The 23,561-nt window shown below is 33.3% G+C and overlaps 1 protein-coding gene across 6 annotated transcripts in view; it reads right to left on the reverse strand.

Moving 5' to 3' along the window:
- The window catches only part of LOC145242401 (uncharacterized), a 513,435-nt gene that overhangs the window by 106,530 nt on the left and 383,344 nt on the right, over positions 1 to 23,561 (reverse strand). For all 6 annotated transcript variants that reach the window (XM_080105428.1, XM_080105429.1, XM_080105430.1 and 3 more), the window contains one exon: positions 7,280 to 9,964. In XM_080105428.1, coding sequence (XP_079961554.1) covers positions 7,280 to 9,964 — 2,685 coding nt within the window. The remainder of the gene's footprint in view (positions 1 to 7,279; positions 9,965 to 23,561) is intronic.

The following is a 23,561-nucleotide window of genomic DNA, read 5'->3' on the forward strand; positions in this document are numbered from 1 at the left end:
ACTGGAGACTTAGTGTAAGGCAGTTTCTTAACACAAGGCTGCCTGGTAGATGGATTGGGAGATCTGGGCGAGGTGATGACGTTCTCATGCCCTGGCCTCCTAGGTCTCCAGATCTTACCCCGTGTGACTTTTTCCTTTGGGGCTTTGTCAAGCAACAAGTCTATGTGCCGCCCCTTCCAAGAGATATTGACGAACTAAAGGCTCGAATAACGGCAGTTGTGGGAACCATTGACGTCAAGATGCTGGAACGCGTTTGGCAGGAAATGGACTATCGACTAGATGTCTGCCGTGTGACGAATGGTGCTCATATTGAGCAAGTTTGAAGATTCCCCACAAAACTTGAAACTTTAACCTTTCCAACGGTACCAATATCATTTTTTAACTCCTAATAGTTTTTGAGTTATTAAAAATCTTTATGTTCCCAAGACTTTTGAAACACCCTGTACATAAGGTATGCCACACATATGCATATACATAAGGTATACCACACATATGCATATACATAAGGTATACCACACATATACATAAGGTATACCACACATATGCATATACATAAGGTATACCACACATATGCATATACATAATGAGCATTTGAGGCTCCATATAAAAATGAGAGTAAAATCTCACATAAATAACTATTTGGCATTGAAACCATAACACCAATGCGACAGAGGTTGGAGTTTAGGTGATAGCTCAGGACCTATTAGGTTGGAGACATTTTGAACCCTGTCTAAGAGAGAAAGACTAGTGGCAGATGCGCCAGCCCAGATGTGGCAGCAATACTCCATACATGAGCGAATGGTGGCCTTGTAGAACTATAGGATACTTGTGGTATATATGTTCAGAGATTACAGTTAGGATATCTGCAGTAGAACAAACTTACCTAAATCCATACTATTGGAAAGAAATTTAATATCTATGAGGTGATGGACAAGCACTAGTCCATAATTGAGTGGCTTAGTTCTTTCACTAGAATTCTTGAAGACTGAAGCAATTTTTAGAAGTCAGGAAAGCAAGATTTGGTAAGGCATTTTTTGAAAAGTTTAAGGAGAACTGGAGCAACCTCTGCGGAGCATTTCTTTTTAATAGTATAGCAAGGATGAGATCAGGCCCACACACTCTTGAGGTGTCTTGGGTTTTTATGAAGTCATGAACAAAAGGAGTGATTTTCAGATCACTGAGTGTGGCTTCCATCTGCAAAGAGAAATCTGGGAGAGAGTGGTTTGTTGGATTTAAAGAGTCATTAGAGGCAAACCGCTGGGCTGATAGGTTAGTTTTCTCGGTTTCCGTGCAAACAACCTCATTATTATTGGATACAGGGGGATTTGTAGATTGACCATCATTTACTATACTGTTATAAAATGGGAGAGTGGATTTTGGTATAAAACTTCTATGAGGGAACATGTTCTTCAATTGCTGCTTTGAACCATAAAATAGCCTCTTTTGCACACTATTCTACATGAAGAGAAAAGATACTACCCTCTCTGATGTGATCCTTGATGGTTTACAAGTCCGCCTTCTTGAAATACCTTGTTGTTTTGAGCAATGGGTCTTCAACTTGGGGTCAAGAGTTTAGGGTGATGTCTACCAATATTGCAGCATGATCAGCATTCCTGTAAGCTATGAGCATCTACTATACATTTCTCAGGAACTGTGGTTAGAAATGTCTACAAGTGATGATCTGAGAGTCAGGTTGGGAACTTAACGGTCTGAGTCAGCAAGTGTGATATAGAAAAGCTACGCATGATGCTATGTGTCTTGCAATGAAAATCATTGAAACAGCTCATTTGATGCTAAAGGGGACTATACTGAAAAGTCCATGCTTCATACACTTATTCAAGGTGTAGATAAAAACTATTTAATTAAAACTATTAAATATGTATATGAGCTTGCCAGGAGTAATAAAGTTCTTGTACCGATTTGAAAATATAGAATAAATTATGAAACGCTAACATTCTTAAGCCTCCTCCCTTCTTCATATATTTACATAGCAGATTAATCCGAAAAAGTATCTCAATAATAAATCCCCCTACACACATTTCTTCAACAAATAGAAACTTCAAATACATAAGTGAACATTTTTGTCTGTCTGAGGAACGTTCTCTACCAAACTACTTTGTCAATTTTTAGTTTACAAACTTGAAACTTGATATATAGGAGATTTGGACCTGTGAAACAAATTCGATTTGGTTTTAAACCAGTAAAAATAGCTTCTAAGGGGTCAAATTAAAAAAAAAAAAGAAACTTGGAAGGTGTAAGTCGACCAAACGTTATTTCTATGCATGCGCAAATATACATTTATCTTTAATAATGTTATTTTTTAAAAAAGTTTTTTAATGTATATACTATACTGTATGTATAGACTTAGATCAGATGGCAATGAATAAGGCTGGAGAGCTATATGTTTTTGTTTTGATTCTAGCTGATAGCACTTCAGTCATATTTTTATTTTTTTTACTTTTGAAATCACTACTACTAGCAATACATATGAAAAGAATTGTAATTGATATTTCAATAATGGCATGCATAGAAAGAGATGGATGATCAAAGAAAGAATCTTTTTAAATTTTAAAAATCTGAGTAGAAATAAGGAAATTATGACTATTTTTGTGCCTTGCACATTTGGATATTTTCTCTCTTTAAGATCACATGAGTTTTATTACATCTTTTATACTACTTTTTCAGTAAAATATTATATCTTTGTTAAAACACAAGATTAAGCAATTAAATTTACCATATGAATGTAATTTTATACAAAGAATCTGAATATGGCACTGAAAATCTCTAAAAATTTATGGTTTCCAAGTAATATGCAGTATATGCACATAAATATGTTGCAATGCCATAAAAATTCTAATGTATCCATTAAAAAATCAAGCAGTTAGATAACTCAAAATTGAGTTCTAATGCATTTTATGTACAAGAAACTGAAGGACTGTTTAAAAATGAATATATTGCAAAATTTCTATGGTATTATTGTTGATTAACACCTGCTAAATCGCCCCCACCTGCCTCCACCACAATATGTGATTCTCCCTTTTTTAGACAATTACATATGAATACACTGAAAAACCTGCCAGAAATAAAAATAAAAGAAAAACAAAAATATAAATCTAATATAAACATTATATGTAAAATAATTTTAGATTTTAGAGCCATTCTAAAGTTTTAGGGCAGTTAACCATTTTTTTTCTATGGGAAATAAATCTGTGAGTTTTTGTTTTTAAGACAATTATGCATGATTTTAAGAGAGTTGCCACTAAGACTTTGGGTTAGCAGTAAGGCTAGGGGGCAATTATGTGTGAACATTCTGAAAACTTGGCAGAAAAAAATAATTTTTTAGAGTAAGGGATTAGTTTCACATAAATTAAATGTAAAATAATCCACCATTTCTTGGCCATTCTGGCATTTTAAGACAGTTATTTTATTTTTCTATGAGACAAATCCTATGCATTTTTTTTTTGTATGATGGAGGGGGGGGGATTTACCACATGGACTTAGGGGTAGTGACATTAATGGAAGGTATTTTTTTGAAGTTGGTACCATTCTGACTTAGGGTTAGTGGTAAGGTTTGAAGGAGATTTTTTGAGGGGGTGGAACTTGTCACTAAGATTTAAGGTTAATGGTACGACAATTTTAAAGGATGCACTTTTAGGAGATGGGCTTGTCACTCTAATCTAGATTTAGTGGTAGCATAATTTTTTTATTTAATATATATTAACTTTTCAAATGAAAAAAATATCAAAAGAATTTGGAGTACTACCTGCTCTAAAAGATAATAGCCAGAAAATGGGAAATCATTATACATCAAATTTATATGTGAAGATGATTCCCCCTCTAAATCATTTTTGTTGTTATTTTTTCATTTTTTTTTTTTCCAACTAATTTTTTTTTAGGGTATTCACACAATTACCTAAAAGAGTTAAATTTTACTTTATTTTATTTTTTAATTGGCAGCTATAAAGTAATTTATTACAAGTTTGAAAGTATATTTGAAAACCAATATTTTTTTAAAGAAATTTTATGAAAGAATCACAAACCACATTAGTTTTAAACACCCCCCCCCCAATAAACGTAGTTTCCAACATTATTGACTAATTATGAGCACTACTATTTAAAATGTTTACTTTCGCTGAACACACGTTAAAAATAAAAATCTACCCCAACAATAAGTGAGATTGATGTCTTTCTGATTGTTTTTCAAATTTCATAAAATTTCTCAGAGTGGTACTGAGCATTTAAGGTTAGCAGAGATTAAAAAAAAAATATATCTGGTGTAAAATGGGTGTTTCATAACATTAACATTTTTGGTCCCCTGATTTATCGGAGAGAGAGTGGCGTCCGTGGCGCTGTTAGTCCAGATAATTGCCAGATAACGGTCCATTAGTTTTCCTAAAATTTTGCCACAAATTATATTTCATGTGCACAGTAAAAAAATTTTTTTGAGAAAATTCCCGTTGTGTCTCAAAAGAGGTAAAAAAAAATGACACGTTTTGCACCATAACTTTTGATCCATCTATTAGATTTTTCTGAAACTTGGCCAAAATATGGAGCCCATTGTTCTTAATATAAATCCAGTAGATATGACCCTAGCAAAATTCTGGTTTGCGTCCCCGGAGACTTTCAGTGCTAAAAATGTCCCTTCTTGTGGTTATTTTTTCATATTTCTCAACAAAAACTTGATATGTCTGACTATATAGTGATTTCTCACAGTGGTCAACTCAAATATATATATGTTAAGGCCTGAAACTGCACCGTTATCCATTTACATTGGGATTCGGCACCCCCAAGGGCTCAAAACAGATCACAAATGCCTCCAAATTGCAAAAAATGGCACTTTTTACCCCATAACTTTTGCCCCATCCATTAGATTTTTCCTGAAACTTGGCGAAAATGTGAAGGCAATGTTGGCCCTTCACACTCCTCACATTCATCATTTTTTCATTATTTTTTGTGACGTCTTCTCACATGGAGCAGCAGAGAGGGACCACGCATGCGCGGCTTGTTATTATTGCTTTCCTAAAAACTATTATATCATGTAGATTATTATTTATTAAAACATGTGAAAAGATATTCATTTTCAAACAAAATTTTGAGGACTTTGTTTTGGTTTTTAAAATAAAACTACTTTAGTAGAACTACCTTGAAAAATCCAAAACATTTTTATGGTCAGTGGATATTACTACTACTATATATTAAGTACAATATAATAATCAATGAAGTATTGGCTCTATAATGATACATATGAAATCTGCATGAATTAAAATATATTTAAACAGTTTATGACCGGACCACACCGGGCCGTCAGTAATATATATTGGGTACAAATAATCACTAGAGAATTGGTTCTTTAATAATAAATACAAAATCTGCATAAATTAAAATATATTTAAACATATTTTATGACCAGACAAAATTTCTCATAGGAGAATGGTACCGAGCTTTTAAGCATAGGAGAGATTTAAAAAAAAAAATCTGACGTAAAATGGCTGTTTCATCATTTCTCATGTTATATCTCCCCTCTTAGGTTTTCATACATAAAATAAATTTCAAAGTGTATAAGGATTATGTGATACTGGCGATATTCATAATCGTACCCTATTTCCAAAAGAGGGAAGATATAACATATGAGAAATATTTGGAATCGTCTCCTCTTGCTGTTATTTCAGATCATTTGAAACCATAGCAGCAAGTTTTAGTTCCCCTCTATCAAGGTCAGAGATTTTGGGAGGAACTATATATGGATATATCTCTACTGGTAGCAAAATTGAATACTGAAATGCTCATATCTTTGGTTCTATGGGACAAAAGTACATGAAAATTTGCAGGCTTTTTAAAGATTATATTAATAATACCATTCTATGATTAAAATTTTAGTAAAAAAGAACCTATATTTTCAAACTAATAAAATATGCCCAAATTTGCCTACATTTATATATATAGTGTCCTGGCGGATCAGCTTTAGTTTTGCTGCTTTGGGATGAATTTTTGCTTGGTTGTGTCCCCTGTAGCCTTCACTAATACTAAAAAAAAATGCCCATTCCAGGATGGGTAGTTTGCTAGTTAATAAAACAAATCCCTTCTAACAGAATAGTTTTTCACCACTTATGTCCCTCCAAAAAGATTAAAATTAAAATATAATGCTACTAAACCTTATGCCTAAAATCCTTATTTCACTTTTGAATGATTTTGATTCTAGATATCTAAAATTAAAGACTTAAACTTAATAGATCTTTAGAAATCGAAATCAGCGAATCTTGCTTAATTGGTAATGATCATAAATCAAATTTAATGCAAATCTGAAATATCTCCTTTAAAACACTCCCAAGAAACAGAAATTTGGGTAATATCTATTAATTGATGTCTAATACCTATTATTAAAATTTCACAAAAACTGAAAGTATCTGAATTTTCATAAAGGGTTTCCACCCCTTTGCATAAAGCTCAAACTAAATATAGTCTACATTAACCATTCTTATGCTTAGAAGCTGTGGTCTAAAATTCATAATGGTCAGTTAATTAGATTTTGAGTGAATCCTACATATAGAAATAGACGAAATGAGATGATGCATAAAAAAATAAACACAATCGACATAACACAGACATATAAAGAGTGCTGTAATGGAACATCCTTACTAGATATAATTTCTATGATTATCTTACCAAAATGGAAGCAACAGTTGGATATTTTAATGTTTACTTTGCTTTTAAAATCAGATTTTATTGTTGCTGGATTTTCTCTTCTGCTTGATTTTTGTTACTAACAATCTCCAATAACACATTTGCCATTTTTCTTTGCATTATTTGTCACCTCTTTGCCTTTCTGGTGAAGATGTGGGGTTTACTTTTCTGTGAAAGGGAAAGTATCTATAAAAAATAAAACTAATGTATAGAGTCACTTGAAGTAACATTATATATAACAAAATTGAACCCTCTACTGAAACTGACTAATATAATCAAAATAAAATAAAATTATATCAACTAGAAAGCAAATAGCAAAGACATTGGACTTTCAAAGTCAGTGGTGACTGAAGATTTGGTATTTGAGTTGAGGTTGATGCCCCGGTTGGATTAAGCCACATTAATGAACCTTCAAAAATTAAAATGTCTTTGTGGATGTTAATATATATATATATATATATATATATATATATATATATATATGTGTGTGTGTGTGTAATTAAGCAGGTTTCATCTGAAGTAAAAAAGAACAATCTAAAACAAAGTTATATAAAAAAGAAAAAAAAAACTAAAAAAGACAAATCCTACAAAAATTTACCTTTGCTTAAATAAGACAACACCTCCTCCTGATTGAATAATTGTGCATCAGCATCATCGCTCCGGAAATGTATCACCTTTTTGTTGTCTGCTTTAATTTTATTTCCATATGAAAGTGGTATTAATCCAAACTCTTCATGGACATTAGAATCTGCTGCATTAACAACAGCCGCGGAAGCATTATTGTTGTTAGTGTAGCTGCTACTACCTGAAGCAGCAGAATTAGTAGAAGTGGTAGTACTAGCAGCAGTACTTTTATCAGTCACACTATTGCTAGTGACCAGCTTCACAAGCTGATATGAATCACGAGCACCACTTAAATTATTTGGAGATGCTGTGGTACTCATTGTCTTTGCCGGAGAGGTTATACTTTTTTTGGTGGTACTAGTGGTGGTGGTTGATACAATAATGGCGTTGGTGGTGACTACTGCCTGTTTGGATACAGGTGCCACACTAGATGATGGGGTGAGGCAGGTTTTATCCCCAAAAGGGAACACTAACCCGTTGAGTTTGTTTGCCGATTGGATATCTACATCAACAGGTTTCACGTCCTTTTTAACAAGATCACAGATTGCTCCATCGGGAGCAGAAGAAGAAAAAGATGATGATGAGGATGAGGAAGAGATAGAGGTAGCGTTGGCAGTAGTAGCTTTGTTATTGTCCTTCTTACTACCATCTGTCACGAAATCAGTATTTTGAGAATCTGAAACTGGTGGATCGTCCTCGGACTCCTCGGATGTTTTGTCCAGGGTGTCTCGGACTCTGTTTGAAATCTCAAAATTTTGCTGGAGGGGCGGCGCCGCAAACATTTCAAGTAGCTTGGGTGAAGTGGAGGGGAGCAGAGGAGGAGAAAGATTAGAAGAAGGAAGCGAAATGTCAGAGGGAGTTAGCCCCTCCTCACTTCCAGCATTACCTTGCGGCATATTCCTTGCATCCGTATCACAGAAGAAACCAAATGTTATTTTGAACTGTTTATCATTGTGCCTCCGATCTCTGGGGTTGACGAATTTAACGGCCAGAGCATCATCACCTGCTCCGCTATGACTGCTGATGCTACTGCTGCTGCTGTTGCATGATTGGTTGTGCTGGGTGGTGGCCGACGTGTTAGAAACTATCTTTTGACACTCGCCAAGAATTTTGGTCTCGGCATCTGCGGCACTAGGGGTCAGGGTCTCAATGGAACTACTCGGGCTTCTATCTTTTAGAGACAGCTTGCCAACCATCTCATCGCCCGAAGTCACAGATTTGCGATCACAGAAATATATCTGACATTCAGTATTAATGTCATGACAAGCACCATCTTTTCCACTGAGAAGATGTTGGCTTCTGCTAATTTCTTGCTTGGTGTCAGCTACGCTCTCAATCGCCGCATCCTGGCTGCCGACGCACTCGCCGATTGAGTGTCGACGGTTCATGCATTTGTTGCCATAATTGTCTCTTAATAAATATTTGTCATCTTTGCCACTTTCGCTGACAGTGCAGCCAATTTTAGAATGGTTACTATCGATGCTCATGTTACTATCCTTTGTGCTATCTTCGTCCACATTTTTCTCGTCCATCACTCCATCACTACTAGTGCTACCTCCGCTGCCACTACTACAGCTACCTCCCCCTCCTCCATCGTCATTACCTGAAATAATGGAGGAATTGCCCGTCACATTGGCAGAGTTTGAAGGCAGGCTGGATGCCGCAATTTTCGCATAGGACACCGGGTAGTTTTTCTCATTGATGAGATGTGCTCCCTGAGAAATGGGAAGTGATTTCCAAGACTCATTATCACTGTCTTCGAGGGTTGCAATCTGTACAGTAGACATTGACATGGCAACGTTGCCAGTTGAATTGCGGCGCATCTTATGGTAAGAGCTCTCCAAATCGGGAAATGATGAGTCGAGTTCGGTCTTGCTATCACAATCAAACTCGTGGTGTGGATGATGCGCATGAGCCATGGCGGAGTTTAGTTTACGATTGCGGAACGGTGACTTGGATGACAAGTATCTGTTTGCTCTTGGGTTGTTGCTGCTGCTGTTTAGATAGACTTTCTTCTTGTTTTTCTTTTCAACAAGAATGAACGGTTCAGAAGGGGGCGCAGAGTTTCCGGGACTGGAGACGAAACTGTCATCAGCTAAGCAGCTATCATCATCTTGGCAGCTGTCTATTTCAGAAGCATTGCAGTTGCAGTATTCTTTGTCCAGGAAGGAGGAAGGTGACTTCGTCGGACATAGATTGGTAGATTCTGAATCGGACAGTTCTGACTTTGCATCCATACTACCAATGCCGGAACGAAGGATGTGACCATTAAGACCCTTCCGCTTGCTCTTCTTTTTCCGTTCAAGTGATTTGTTTAAGTTCTCATGACTGGGATTCTTGCCTATAAATTTTAGAATGTCTTCAATCTTATCTCTGCCATGATAATCTGGGATGTCCTCTGCTAATACGTAGTTAGATTCTTTTCGATTCTTGCGAAGTTTTGACCCAGAGGTCTCCTGGGATTCAGTTGGCTTTAAGGCCTGTTTGTAGGCCAACTCTTTGCCCATCTCTTTTTGAAGGGAGTCGATCTGTGAAACATCGGGGTGATTGTAAACTGGAGACTGATTGCTATTTACTGGGTTGCCATTTATATCTTCGCCAGTCTCATCGTTATTGTTGTTCAGTTGCAGAGATGTACAGACTGTCTTTTTAGTCACATCTGCAAAGATAAAGAAACAGTTTATTAGATTACATCTATTTATTATGTCTACTTGGACATCTCTTATTTTTAAGCTATTATCACATTTAAACTGTTAATGAGAAAAAAATGAAAATATACAGACATGAAAATAAACATTTGTAGTGAAGTATTTGTTAAAATCAGATGAAATGAGTTACTACTGTTGAACAAATATACGAGAAACTGGAGATTATTTAAGGCAGATATCCTTACTGCTCAACATACAAACCAGTAAATGTTTGAAGATTGTGAGCACAGTTCTAATAGTTAATTTTTCTTAAAGCCTCCACAGACACTCACTGGTTCTTCACATACTGAGCAGTCAGAATGTCTGCTTTAAATAATATCCATGAAATATCAATGAAAGTAACTCATTTGAGCTGTAGCACATTCTTCACAGTATTAAAACAAGCCAAATTTATTAGTGTCAATATTTTATATATATAGAGAGAGAAAAAGAGGAAATTTCCTCTGACCCTTCTTAAGCTTAATTATAATTATGCACTCTTGTTTAATGTATAAATTTACTATAGTTCAAAAGTATAATTGTCAGTAAAATGAATAAGTATGTGTACATGCTAATTTCTCCTATTATCTCAAAATATTTAATATATGATATGTGTGTGTAGTAGTTTTAAATATTTCTAGACAACTGAGTTGTCCATGTTAATCTAGGTTGTGCTAGTTTATTGACATGTGATAATATATATATATATATATATATATATATATATTTTTTTTAACAACTCATCAAAACGGTTTAAAGGAAATTAAATGCCATTATACCTTTGAGTTGTTTTGAAATATATTTATGAATTTCAATATAAATTTCAAACAAAATAAATGTCCGTTTATTTTGCAATAATGCGTTGTTTTGGCTTCAAACGTATACAATACGTATTTCATTTTATTTAATGATCAATAATTTTATCAACCCTTTTCAGATTGCTTTTGGTAAAAAAAAATGCTTCAAGTCCTTCAGATACAAGATCTTTAAACATTTATTCAGTTTACTCTGTTTACCTAAAAAAAAAAAAATGCACACAAGAAACCCCCATTTTTTTTTTTTTTTTTACTTTAATTCACTTCAAACGAGGCACATTGCCACAGAGACGTAAGGGGGTACTGTGAATTAGAGTCCGGATTTTTAGGGAATCTAAAGTGGGGAGTTGTGTAACAAGATGTTCAGTCAGGGAAACATGAAGTAGAGAGGGAATTCCAAAAGGGAGCAGTTTAACGAAAAACGGTATTAGAGTAGAATGATGTCTAGCACTTGAGGAACTCTACAGTTAAGAGGTGAGATTTTGCAGATTATCATAGTTGTCAGAGTTATTTAAGTTGAGGGAGCACAAGTGAAAGTTTATCAGAGCACATTTCATTGAACTCCTCATAAAACGCAAAGATGCATTATTTCAGTGATGGGACAGGCTGGAGCTTAGTAGACAGTATAGGACAGATTAGAGGTTCTTTTTTGGACCTTGTCTGAGAGGAAGAGACTAGCGGAAGGTGCACCAGTACAAAACTATGCATGGGCGACTGGCGGCATTGTAAAGATAAAGGATACTCGCAGGTATGAGAAGTTTTCCAGCATGGTGGAGGGATCCCACATTGCTTGCAGCAGACTTGCCAGTATCTTCTACATACATTATGTAATAAAATGTGCAATTTACCATGTACTAATTTTACTATGCTTGTGTATTTTAGGAGATGAATGAATATAGTGCAAAGCCCATTCGTGGCTTTGATTGGATTAGATCCAATATTCCAGACTTCACTGGATAAAACCAAGGGCCCTCAAAAAGTCTATATCTTAATGCCATGGTTTTAACGCTTGGACTGTTAAATCAGCTGGTGAGGTCACATATTGAAAAACTGTTGATAGAAGCCTGGAACAATATTCCATTTAATGATCGCAGAGAAGATTAAATCTAGGTTGTATAAAGAGATGTGTGCAAAACAGGAGATGTTATGGGTACGATGAACAAATGGATGAGAGTTTTGAAGTTAATAGAACAATTGAAGTAGCAGGGTCAGTTGGCAGGGAAAGATCAGGAAAATCTGAGAGGAAATGATAAAAATAGACTTGAAAGAAAGCAAGATAAATAAAAACCTGGTCAGAGATAGGTTAGTTTGGCAATTTATTTCTAAAAGTCATTTAACACATGCCAGCATATAAACGGATGCTAAACTAAATATGATGACGTCATTTAAGAGGAAATTACAAGTTGATTAAACTATTGAAGTGCAGCTGCTCATGGGAAACACACTGAACATCTCATCTAACATTGGTGCATTTCTTCTATTTTATTAATGCTTCTTGTATCAACAGCTGCTTTCTATAATTACAAAGATCTGTGCAAAATAGTTGTGTCGAATTTCCCATTTTATTATGCCCCCTCCTCACAAGTAACCTAAGTACACAGATGTTGCCAAGTATGCCACAAAAGAGATGGGTTCCCTCTGGGCTAGAAAACTTGTCACAACCAGCCACCCATGTATGGAGTACTGTTGCCACATCTAGACTTTAACTAACCAATAGTCATTTTCTCTTGGGCAGGTTACAACAAAGAGTCCCTAACCTAATAAGTTCCTTACAGTCTACTAATCTCCAGTTGCTGTCCCATCGCTGCTATTTTGCATCCCTGTGCTCGTTTTACAAGTACTTCCACGGAATCTGCTCTGACGAATTTACTGCACTTGTACCTCTCAACATAAATACCCCAACCCATCTGATTAGCAGCAAAATCCCACCTCTTCACTGTAGACATCACCAGCTGCAGGAAAAAACTTTCTGCTCTAATAGCTTCTTTCTTTGAATTACTGGCAATTCCTTCTCTGCTCTGAAATTTAAATGTAATGTGAACAAGCACCTTGCTACACAACTCCCCACATAGGATGCTCCTTATAGTCCTGGCCTTTAATCAAAGTAGTTCTTCATATTTTAGTGGTAACATATCTTGTTTTGAGTAAATAATTAAAAAAAAAAATGAATTTAAAAAATTTGATGCAAATTTATGCGTATACCACAAAATGTTGTACCTGGAACAGATTCTATTTAAGCCAGAGATGTGACCCTGACATACCACACTTGATCAAACAGAATCTTGGCATAATAGCATAAAAAGAGATGAGCCTATAATCTCTAAAATTAGTGCATCAACACCGGATGTGGAATAATATCATACGCAGGACATAAATAAAAGTGAATAGATGTGCATACACATTGAAAAGCATGTCAACGAGTTGTAAAATTAGTTGCAACAGGTGCGACTCGCCTGACTCATTGCTCAATTAGGACACAAATGATGTCAGCCTGATTAGGCTTCAAATCAAAAGTTTGTAATAACAGCTGTACTAGGAGGTACAAAATGCTATCCAATCACTAGCAAGTCAGATAAGTAGCCATTAGGAAATCAAAAGATAGAACAGGCGTATTTAAAATAAAAATAAGCAAAGTTAAAGTCACATCAGGTTTGGTTTACAGCATATCAACCAGCTATGATTTATTTGATCTCTATATTAATAAAGTAGCTGCAGGAATTCCCCTCTGGAAAAAAGTATCATAGGTTGGCAACAATAGATGCTATATGCAAATTCAATAGCTAGGCTAATAGCCACTATCTCCGGTAGCTTTCAAGTACCTTTGCAGACACATTCAATCATGATAATAAAATACTACATTACATCCTAGGAGCAATACCATCACAATCCCAACATTGTTAGAGAAAAGGGTACCTATTTTCCCTCTAAATATTTAGACCTATCACCGCCACCAGGAGGAAGTGCACATGTTCCAGAGATTCTATGCTTACTAACTGTAACGTTCTCATACATATACAGATATACGATTTTCTTTCCCATAGTAGAATAAAAAAATAATAAAGTCTCCCTCGGGGAAAGTCTGCTGCCTTTGATTGATTGCCCGTTAATTCTGTTATTCCGGAATTAGAGCATTCTAAACGAACACTTCAGAACATTACAATTTGGCATCACTAGGATAAATACTTCTATGCACGGCATCAATTTCAGTTAGACAATTTTCAAGATATAACAACAGCAAACGAATCGTCCCCCCCCTTTTACATAACAAATGGCTGTTTAGCTTTTTCTGCTAGAACTAAATCATTCACAAACATACATTTACTACTAGATACAATAAAAAAAAGTACAAACATAATAATCGCTCAAAAACAGAAAATTAAATACTGGTAACCTTAAAATTGTCCTAATATTTCATAAATACTGACACTTATTTTTAAAAGTTCAGCATATTAACATATACGCATGTGTAAACAAATATAGATAATGTCTTAAATCATTAAATCAACTTCTAAACATAATGCAAATCTGCTAAAAAATATATATAATATACCATCTTTGAAGTCTTAATAATCGCTCAAAAAATTAAATACTAGAATGCTTATTTTACTACAATGAGCTCTAACAAAAGGTTTGAGAATTTTTCGTATTTTAACACGCATTGCTAACTCTTTTCCTTGTGCACAGAGAACTACCATAAAACGTAAACAAACACATATTGCTACTTCCTTGCTCAGACGGAGCACTCTAAAAAAGGAAAACACAGCATTGGTTTGGGAATGTAAATATACACAAAATACTAATACGACAATACTCCCCCCTTTCCCAAACGGCCCTACAAAAATAAAAATTTCTTTCACGGGTACCAATATTTAATTTTCTATTTTTGAGTGATTATTATTAATGATTCTCTTTTTGTTTTTTTGCAATTTTTATTCCTGTTGACGATTTAATTTAATTTTATATTCTTCTCGACCGATTATCTATACTTCAAAGCTTTGACTTATCATGTCAATGCTTTCTTTGTAGAACTGAATAAACACATTTATATAAGTAAAAGCACAAAAATATTATGCAGGTAGGTTTCAAAGTAAAATTTATTGGCTACAGAAACTTATTACGGAACTTATTATGGAAACACTTTATTTTTTTTAGATATTTGTTTTCTTTTTTTTTTTTTTTACCCTTTTTGCTTTCTGCAGAGTATTTTATTATTTAGAAGATGTGCTAGAGCTATTAAAAAAAAAAAATGCGTGCAGTATGCCAAGAAGAAAAATGATGGCAGACATGAAATATACTCTCATCAGTGGAAGGCAGTTATCTACCAACTGATTTGAGTTGGACCATTTTTCATAATTTATTTGAAGTTATACTGATTTAGGCATGACGAATAAGTATGTAATAATATATTCCCATTAAATGCTTTTTTTTAGAATCAGTCAGTATCTGCAGGTTATTGCCCCAAACCACTACTAATTGCTAGTAACTAACAGTGCTGACAATTACAAACAGTGGCTGTCACTAGCTGCCACTGGAAAACAATGCCAGACAGTGAAAGCCAGATTATTTCATTTGGGCCACAGCCGCCAGTATCCGCTATTTTCCACCAAAAACAACCGTAGTTTAATTTGCTCTTGAAGGGAGTCCTTTAATGATTCTGTTCTGGATCTGTGTCATTCTTCCACCGGGCAACACCAGTTAACAGGTCCTGCTGGTGTTGAATAAAGTTGTCATCCATAATTTTATAGGTCATTATTGACAGAATTAAAAGGCCCCCAGAATAGATTGATTGTAGAAGGAAATTTTACAGTGAAAGTTGAAACATTAATTCCAGAAAACATTATTCTTTGAAAAGAATTTTACTAAGGGAGAGGCATTACCACTTCCAAGAAAAACATTACTCTTTGAAAACATTAATCTTTGGCATTTTTCTTTGTTCTCAACATGACTGACTACTGCTTTCTAATAACTATCTGGGGAGAAAAATAAGAAAGAGAAATATGTCTTCTTTAATTTTTTGGAAGTAGATTGGGTCATACAACTAGGAATGAACTTATAGAGTATGACGTGACCAACTGATTAATCGGATCGGGCCTCTCTAATATCCTGTCTAGCTGTATGCCAAAGTGGAAAAACAGCTCAGCAATCAAGATCCTGTCATAAGGTATCACAGGTCGCCACCCATAGCCTAAAGGTGGCTCTGTTTTTAAGAGAGGGTAGCCCTTTACATGGATTTCAGTTGGTAAATTTATGATCCCACTGGTAGGGTTAAGTCAGGTTGGGGCTTATAATGAGAGATTGATATTTAATATCTGATAATTATGGAAATTAAAATCCAATGTAATGGAAAATGAAAAAAAAAAAAAAATTAAATTGTTTACATATTTAATGTTTTGTGTTTATTTCTTAAATGCTGCAAGAAATTAATATTAAACAGTGACTGAATCAATGCACAGTGAGAGGGGACAGGCAGGATAGTCGACTTATTTAGTTAATAAATCATGGCTGATTAGAACAATTAAAAATGACTTTTTCAAACATAACTCAATCCTAGAACTAAAGTATATCTTAGTATATATTTCTGTTATTCGAATATATAGAAAAAAAAATGCATTAGGAAAATAAACATTGATTTTTTATAAAAGGCTTCCACTCTTTTTTACCCCATCACATTTAAAATCATCAGTTAACAGGTTAATTAGTTTAGGGGTGAATGCTGTACATACAAATGTATACAGAATGTACAAGTGGCCCCATTGGAAACGACTTGTTACTTTTAGTCATGCAAGAAGAAAGTCTCAAGATATGGCAGAGTTTATGAATTTTTTAACAAAATCAAAATAGAATAATGGTAATGTTTGTGACCCAACAAGCCACTTATACATATAGTTTTAATATAAAACAATGCAAACAAAACCCTCCAAAGAATAGATATAAGAATACTCAAAGTTATTATTAGATGAATAATGAGATTGCACAAATACCAATTTTTACAAAGTTCTAAAGCAGTGAGTATTGGCTGTTGGCATTAGAATAAAAAAATGTCACAAGCAGTAAGTAAATTTCATAAAAAAATGGAGAAATTCTTTTTTGCTTTGACGAGAGAAAATTTAAATAATTTCAAATATTTTAATCATCCAATTTCATTATTAAGAAAAATTGAACAGATATTCTTCAGATGAGTCGATTCCACCAGTTCATTTAGCAATGAAAACAATATCTTGAACTTCAATGGGATGAGACATTTTGAAAACGTGGTTTGATTGTTTGATTTTTTTTTATCATGATGACCCAAATGCCATTTGAGGATAAGAGTTAATGAGCTTGTCAGGTGGATGATGAGACAATACCAGGTTTGGTAACGATGGTTGAAACTGGGCACAATCTGATTATTCAAGAGGACCGCTCAATAAGAATCATAACATTGAACTAGAAATTTGGGAAAGAGAGTAGTACAGAGATTTTGGACCACTTCCATTGTCTTCCCCAGAAAATGTTACATATACACTTTTAGTTTTTATGTAAATTCTATAACCTTTCTTATTATGCATATCCCTCCACACACACACACACACATTATATATATATATATATATATATATATATATATATATATATATATATATATATATATATATATATAAAATTTAAAAATTGTCTCATTAAAAAACAAAATCTAAAATATATAAATATTAATGTTTCTAAAGTTATGAAGCTTAACTGAGTAGGGTTCGTTTGAAATATGGTAAGAATTGTTGAATAGATTAATTTTTGTTTGATTTTTTATTTTATCACTAAAAGATTTTTATTTGAGGTTACCTGAAATACAATTGATTCCATGTTTAGGAATTGCAACAAGAAAAATGCATGCAATAAAGTTGTTCATTCGATGTGCCTCAGTTGATGGAAAGAGTAGAAGTCACCAGCAGAGTGAAAAAGATCTGACAAAGCAGGAACAGATTTAATTTACTGTATTACCAATATAAAAAATGTAAAATTAAAAAATACCGAAACGCTTAACTACTTGGCATTGTCCGGGAGTCTTTACTTTGCTCTGTGACTCTCTCCTCCCCACACAATTCCTTTCTCTTAATTCTTCATAAGAAAACATTTATAGTTTTGGAAAGACAATTTAAAGAGGGAACAGGAATTAGATTAAAACGAATAAGACAAATTATTCCAACCACATGTCTAATATGGGGAATTTTTATGAAATTCAATTCACAAGAACAATAAGAAACCAAAATGCATTCTAGTGTATCTTTATATTTCTTTTTTTTATCTTATTAGATTTAAAAATTTAATTTTTATTTTTTTATGCTACAGTATTTTGATTAGAAGTAATAAAAAAAAGTTAATGTGTGAATATCAAAGAATAACAAAAGACACATCAAATTATCTTAGCAAATAAGATTTTATGAAAGGAACATATTAAGTGGATGACATCCATTGTGTATGGAGATAAACAAGCAAGAAAAGGATACAAAAAACCTCCAAAGGTTCAGTAATAATTGTATGCAGAAAATTTTTGTGCAATGGCTAGGGACTGCTCATAAATTTTATATTCTCATGAAACTTCTTCTTTTGGAGGAAGTTGGCTCAACCTGCCTAGAGTAAGTGCCACTTGTGATCAAATATATATTAGTAGCAATATTCTTAGGATGTTGCATGTGTACAGATATGTTGCTGGTCAGAAATCTTTCAAATATAGTCATGTTTTCAATTTTTGCCTTGAACAAAAAGAAAGTTAAAAATTTGCAATAATAAAAAAAAATAGCGATAGTGTTTCCTCAAAAAAAAAAAAAAAAAAAAAAAAAACCCTACTTGTTGATGTGTTTTTTTTAAATGGCAAATGGATTTAAGGAATCAACACCTTAAAAAAACAAAAAAAAACAAACAATTTCATCATTTTAAAACTTAAAAATACCAATAAAAAAGTTAAATGTTTAAACTGTTTTCAAATACATTCTTCACAAAGATATTAATTTTTATTTTTATAATAACCTGGGTGCCCGGCGTTGCCCAGGTGTTTGGAGGTGTGTGTTAAGCACAACAAAAAAAAATAGTAGTAGGCAGGCAGGCTCGAACCTGTACCGCGAAGGAGGAAAAGAACGTAGAAAAAGAATAAAAAATATAACATCTTTGCTGTTGCGACCATCACCAAACCGGAAGTGATGAATGTTTAAAATAAGGCTACACAATCGAAAAGAGGGGATGAATTTCGAAAATATCGGGGAAAAAAGCGACCCCTCCCTTTAGAAAAGTGCCCAGTTCAGGGGTGAAGAAATGAATGTTTTTAGCCAATTTTTCGATATTTGTCGTCCGAAGGGTCGAGCTTCAAAATGATACTGATCTTGTGAAAATCTGTCACCTCTGTCAAATGTTTTAAGCAAGCATACATATATACATTTAAACAGACAGGTGAGATTTATATTATAAATGAAATGGAGAAGTCATTAAAAATTTTTTAATTTCGTTGCCTTATGTTCTAATATATTTCATGAACCTAATCGATAATTTTCACAAGTGACCCCAAATGTAATCGATGGAAAATTTCAATCTAAGATTCTGTGAAAAAAATAACCGTCATTAAAACTTATTTGAATAGTCTTAATATATCAATTTTTATAACACAAAACATTGACTTTTTACATAGAAAAACATGGAGGACCATTTTTTTTACATAGAATAACATGGGGGATTATTTGCACAGATCTAATGAATACATCTTAATTTAGATGTATCCAAGCATTTCTACAAGTGGCTCTGTCTGTCAGTTTGTCATATTCAAGTTTGAAGGGACACATTCTAAGAATAAAAGGGGGAGAGGATGATGATCCACTTCATCATGTCATGTGACAAGTACTAATTTCATCTCCAATTCTGTTACTATTCATGATTACACAGGTCATTATGACTCAGCAGAATATTATGTTTGTGCATGAGCAGGGTGTCAGAGAAGGGTGGGGTGTTGCTTCATATCTGGGAGCCAAACCTGACCGGTTAGAATAACAATCAATAATTCAAAATGATTCACCAACATAAAGAAACAAGATGTCCTTACATAAATCATTATCGGTAAAGAAGGCTGGAAGTTCATCTGTAAGATATGTCTGGTGAGCAGATATGGAATAAGTTCAGACCAAAAGCAGATATGGAATAAGTTCAGACCAAAAGCAGATATGGAATAAGTTCAGACCAAAAGCAGATATGGAATAAGTTCAGACCAAAAGCAAGAGCGATAGAATTGGATAGAATTTTTTTATTGTTTTTTTACATGACAATCTACTTTTTTTTTTTTTTTTTTAATTATCTTTTTTCCCCTAAAAATACTTATTCCAATTAAGAAAACTGTTAGAGTGGGGGGCATTTTCCCTTGTTTATCAAAACATATTAAAGGGAAGTTATTATTCTAAATTATTTTCCTACAGTTCTTAAAAAAATAAAAACATTTAAATTAGGCAACTTCAAACGTGTATGTTTGAGAAGTTTTCTCGCATCCAGATTAATTACACATTACTTGTTCTTCATCATAAATCAATTTTAGCATCAAGTATTAAAACAAACTTTTAAACATTCCTATTTTACAAAATAATTTAATGAAATTAAAATTACCAAAATTTTGGTTTTATTTTTTGAAATACATAAAATATCAACATACAAAGTGACACATAAATGATTCTTTGCTGTTGTGACAACCTCCTGTAGCTGTTAGAGAGCACCAGTTGTCTTGTGTTTACTCTAGTTAATGAGTTATGCTCTTTTCTAAACTGAAGATGCACATCTCTAACAAAAATTTTAAATGATCACGGATATATCTGTCTCAGTTTAAATAAGACCAGTAATTTGCAAGTGTGGATCATGGATCGTACTGTGCAGTCATTAGGACTTAATGGTGGCAAAGGCAGAACTGCCATCACCAGAAAAGGTTGTACAACCAGAAAACGTCTGTGTGACTAAGCAAAAGTTCAAGAATTAGCCCCCCCCCTCTCTTAAATATTGATACACAATCTTTGTGCTCTAAATTCTTATTAACCCTTTGAAGTTTGCCCACCCTTGATTCTAACGGTAAAACGTCACCGAGTAGTGTCAGATTCCTAATGGCTATTGTCCAATTCACCCTTACGTTTTTAGTTCAAACCACTTCAGTTTTATTATACTGTAATCAGGTGGATTATCAATAAGAGTGAGAGTTGGCAATTTTTTGCATGACTCAAGTGTAGGATTTTTAAAACAGACTTCACAGTCAAACTTTATGAGCTGATAGTTTCCCATTAACTCCCATCCACCACAGATTCTTCTCATCTTGAATTCAAATGGAAATATAGCAATCCTGTATATGGTGGCAAAATGTTAGTTTCTATTATTGCTGGCTTTATCCCTAATATTTTTTTTACTAAGTTTTCAGAAAGTGCTGGCCAATTTTTCAACTCACTTTAAAATAGTTAATTTAAGTTGTTACTTTCGCAGTATTTTATATAACTGTTGACATACTTGATGATTGATATGAAAGTCAAAAACGGAAACAAAAAGGCTAGTATGAATTAAGTATTGATGCATTTAACATATTTGAAAACTTTGTTAAATTAAAAAACTTGATGAAAAAAAATGCCCCCCCCCGAAAAAAAAACCCTCCTTCCAAAAACTAAAACATATGAAACTTTTTGATATTTGCATATTGTTTGGAAAAAAGGACATTTTATTTATTAACCAGGCATTGCCTGGTGGTAGCATGCCTCCCTGTTGGGTACTTATGCATTTTTTGTTCCGTGCTGAAATAATATTTTGAAAGCCATTCTTTACACGGGAAGGGTGTTTTGTAGCTAATCTGTGCTTCAGCCTTATAATGTAAGAAAAAAAAAAAATAGAACGATGTGGTAAAACCTGAAAAAACTATTTACAAATAGCGTGGTACCAAAAAATGCATAACCACCAATTTTTGGTTAATGTTAGAAGTACATATTGTTCTCAGATGCATATAATGGCAGATGGTAGCACACTCTGCCATCATATGCATCCAAGATCAATATCTACTTAAAAATTTGATGTTTATGCATTTTTGGTATTGTGCTATTTGTAAATAGTGTTTTCAGGTTAGATTCAAGTTTAACCTTAATGCTTTTTAATGCAATCGGAAAGTGGAAGAATAGTCACAAAATACCCTCCCCAAGGTTACAATGTCTTCGTAAATAAAAACATTATTTCTACACGGTACAAAAAATACAAAAGTACCTAAAATTGTACTTTGTATTGTTCAACGCTTTTAATTATAAATTATAAAACAAAAAACAAAAAAAACACACTTACTCATTTTAAAACTTCATCTATTTTGCAAAATGGTTAATTTAAATTAAATTTTAATCACATCCTCACATGTGAAATAATAGAGTGATTAAATTTTACCCATTTAAAGTTCATGAAACATTTGTAATAAAAAAAAAAGTCAAAACTTAATGAATTGGAAACTCGAAAACAAAATGAATGTTTTATCTCATGCGTCCCTATTATTATTTTAGTAAAAAGCGAATTACTATATCGTTATCTTTCTTACGAAAATAAAATATGAATTTTTTTTTACGAGTCTATTTCACTATAAATGAAGTAAATAGATAATGAAATACAAAAAACCTCTGATTTCTTGTGTGTCAAATAACACGGTAAATAAGTAATAAACCAAATTTTTTTTTTCAAACGGAACATTTATAAAGGAAAAAATTTATTGTATACAAAAGTATAAATATATAAATGTACAAACATTTAAAAACCTGTGTAAGAAAATATAATTTTAATAAAACAATTCCGTAATGAAAGCAACATTGTATTTTTGCATAGTAAAAAAAGTTAAAATGAGCAGGTGTGCATAGAAAAAAATGAATTGACAATGGTATTTTAGTAATAAGGATAACAAAACATTTTAGATAAGAAAATAGTAATTCGTTTTTACTAAAGTAATAAACACCTAATGTAATCAGGGAAGCCATGTTTGTTTTAATTTCTGGAGCGTTCTTTTTTGAATGAGGTTTCGTTCACTCCAGAATGAGTGAATATGTAGGTGTCAGCCAATAGGATTTTGTGAAGAAAAGAAAATAATGAAGAAAATAAATAGCGAAATTACCCCCCCCCCAATTTCAAATAATACGACAATTAAATAATAAACTAATGCCCCACCTTGAAGGTATTTGTAAACCAGAACATTTATTGTACACAAAAATATAAATATATGATTGTAAGAACATTTACATAAAAGTCTGTAAGGAAATATAATTTTAATAAAACAATTTAGCAACATTGTATTTTTATATAGTAAAAAGAAGTTAAAATAATTAGAAGGTGCACGTGAAAGAAAATGAAAGAATTGACAGGGGAAGTACATCTTTTCATAATAATAATAAAAATAAAGTTTGTTGCATTTTTTTTTTTTTTTTTTTGAGTTTCCAAAATTTGTAATCGGGGTATTTAATCAAATGATTACCTAATCTAATCAGGGAAGCCATGTTTGCTTTAATCTCTGAAATGTTCTTTTTTGAATGAGGTTTCGTTCATTCCAGAATGAGTATGTAGGTGTCAGCCAATGAGATTTTGTGAAATGTGAGGAGGGAGAAATCATTTTTTTTGTGATGGAGAAAGGGGAAGATTATGGTGTGTGTATAAGCATATGAGCCAGAAAATTAGGGTGAAACCCCATATATGACCCTAATGCAGAAAATCTCCCGGTGTTGACTGGTAGTAGGAGTAGTACTTTTTTTTTTTAAGGGAA

This window comes from Euprymna scolopes, chromosome 21 (genome assembly GCF_053919585.1).
Source record: "Euprymna scolopes isolate OS-2025 chromosome 21, ASM5391958v1, whole genome shotgun sequence".
In the NCBI taxonomy this organism is placed as follows: domain Eukaryota; kingdom Metazoa; phylum Mollusca; class Cephalopoda; order Sepiida; family Sepiolidae; genus Euprymna; species Euprymna scolopes.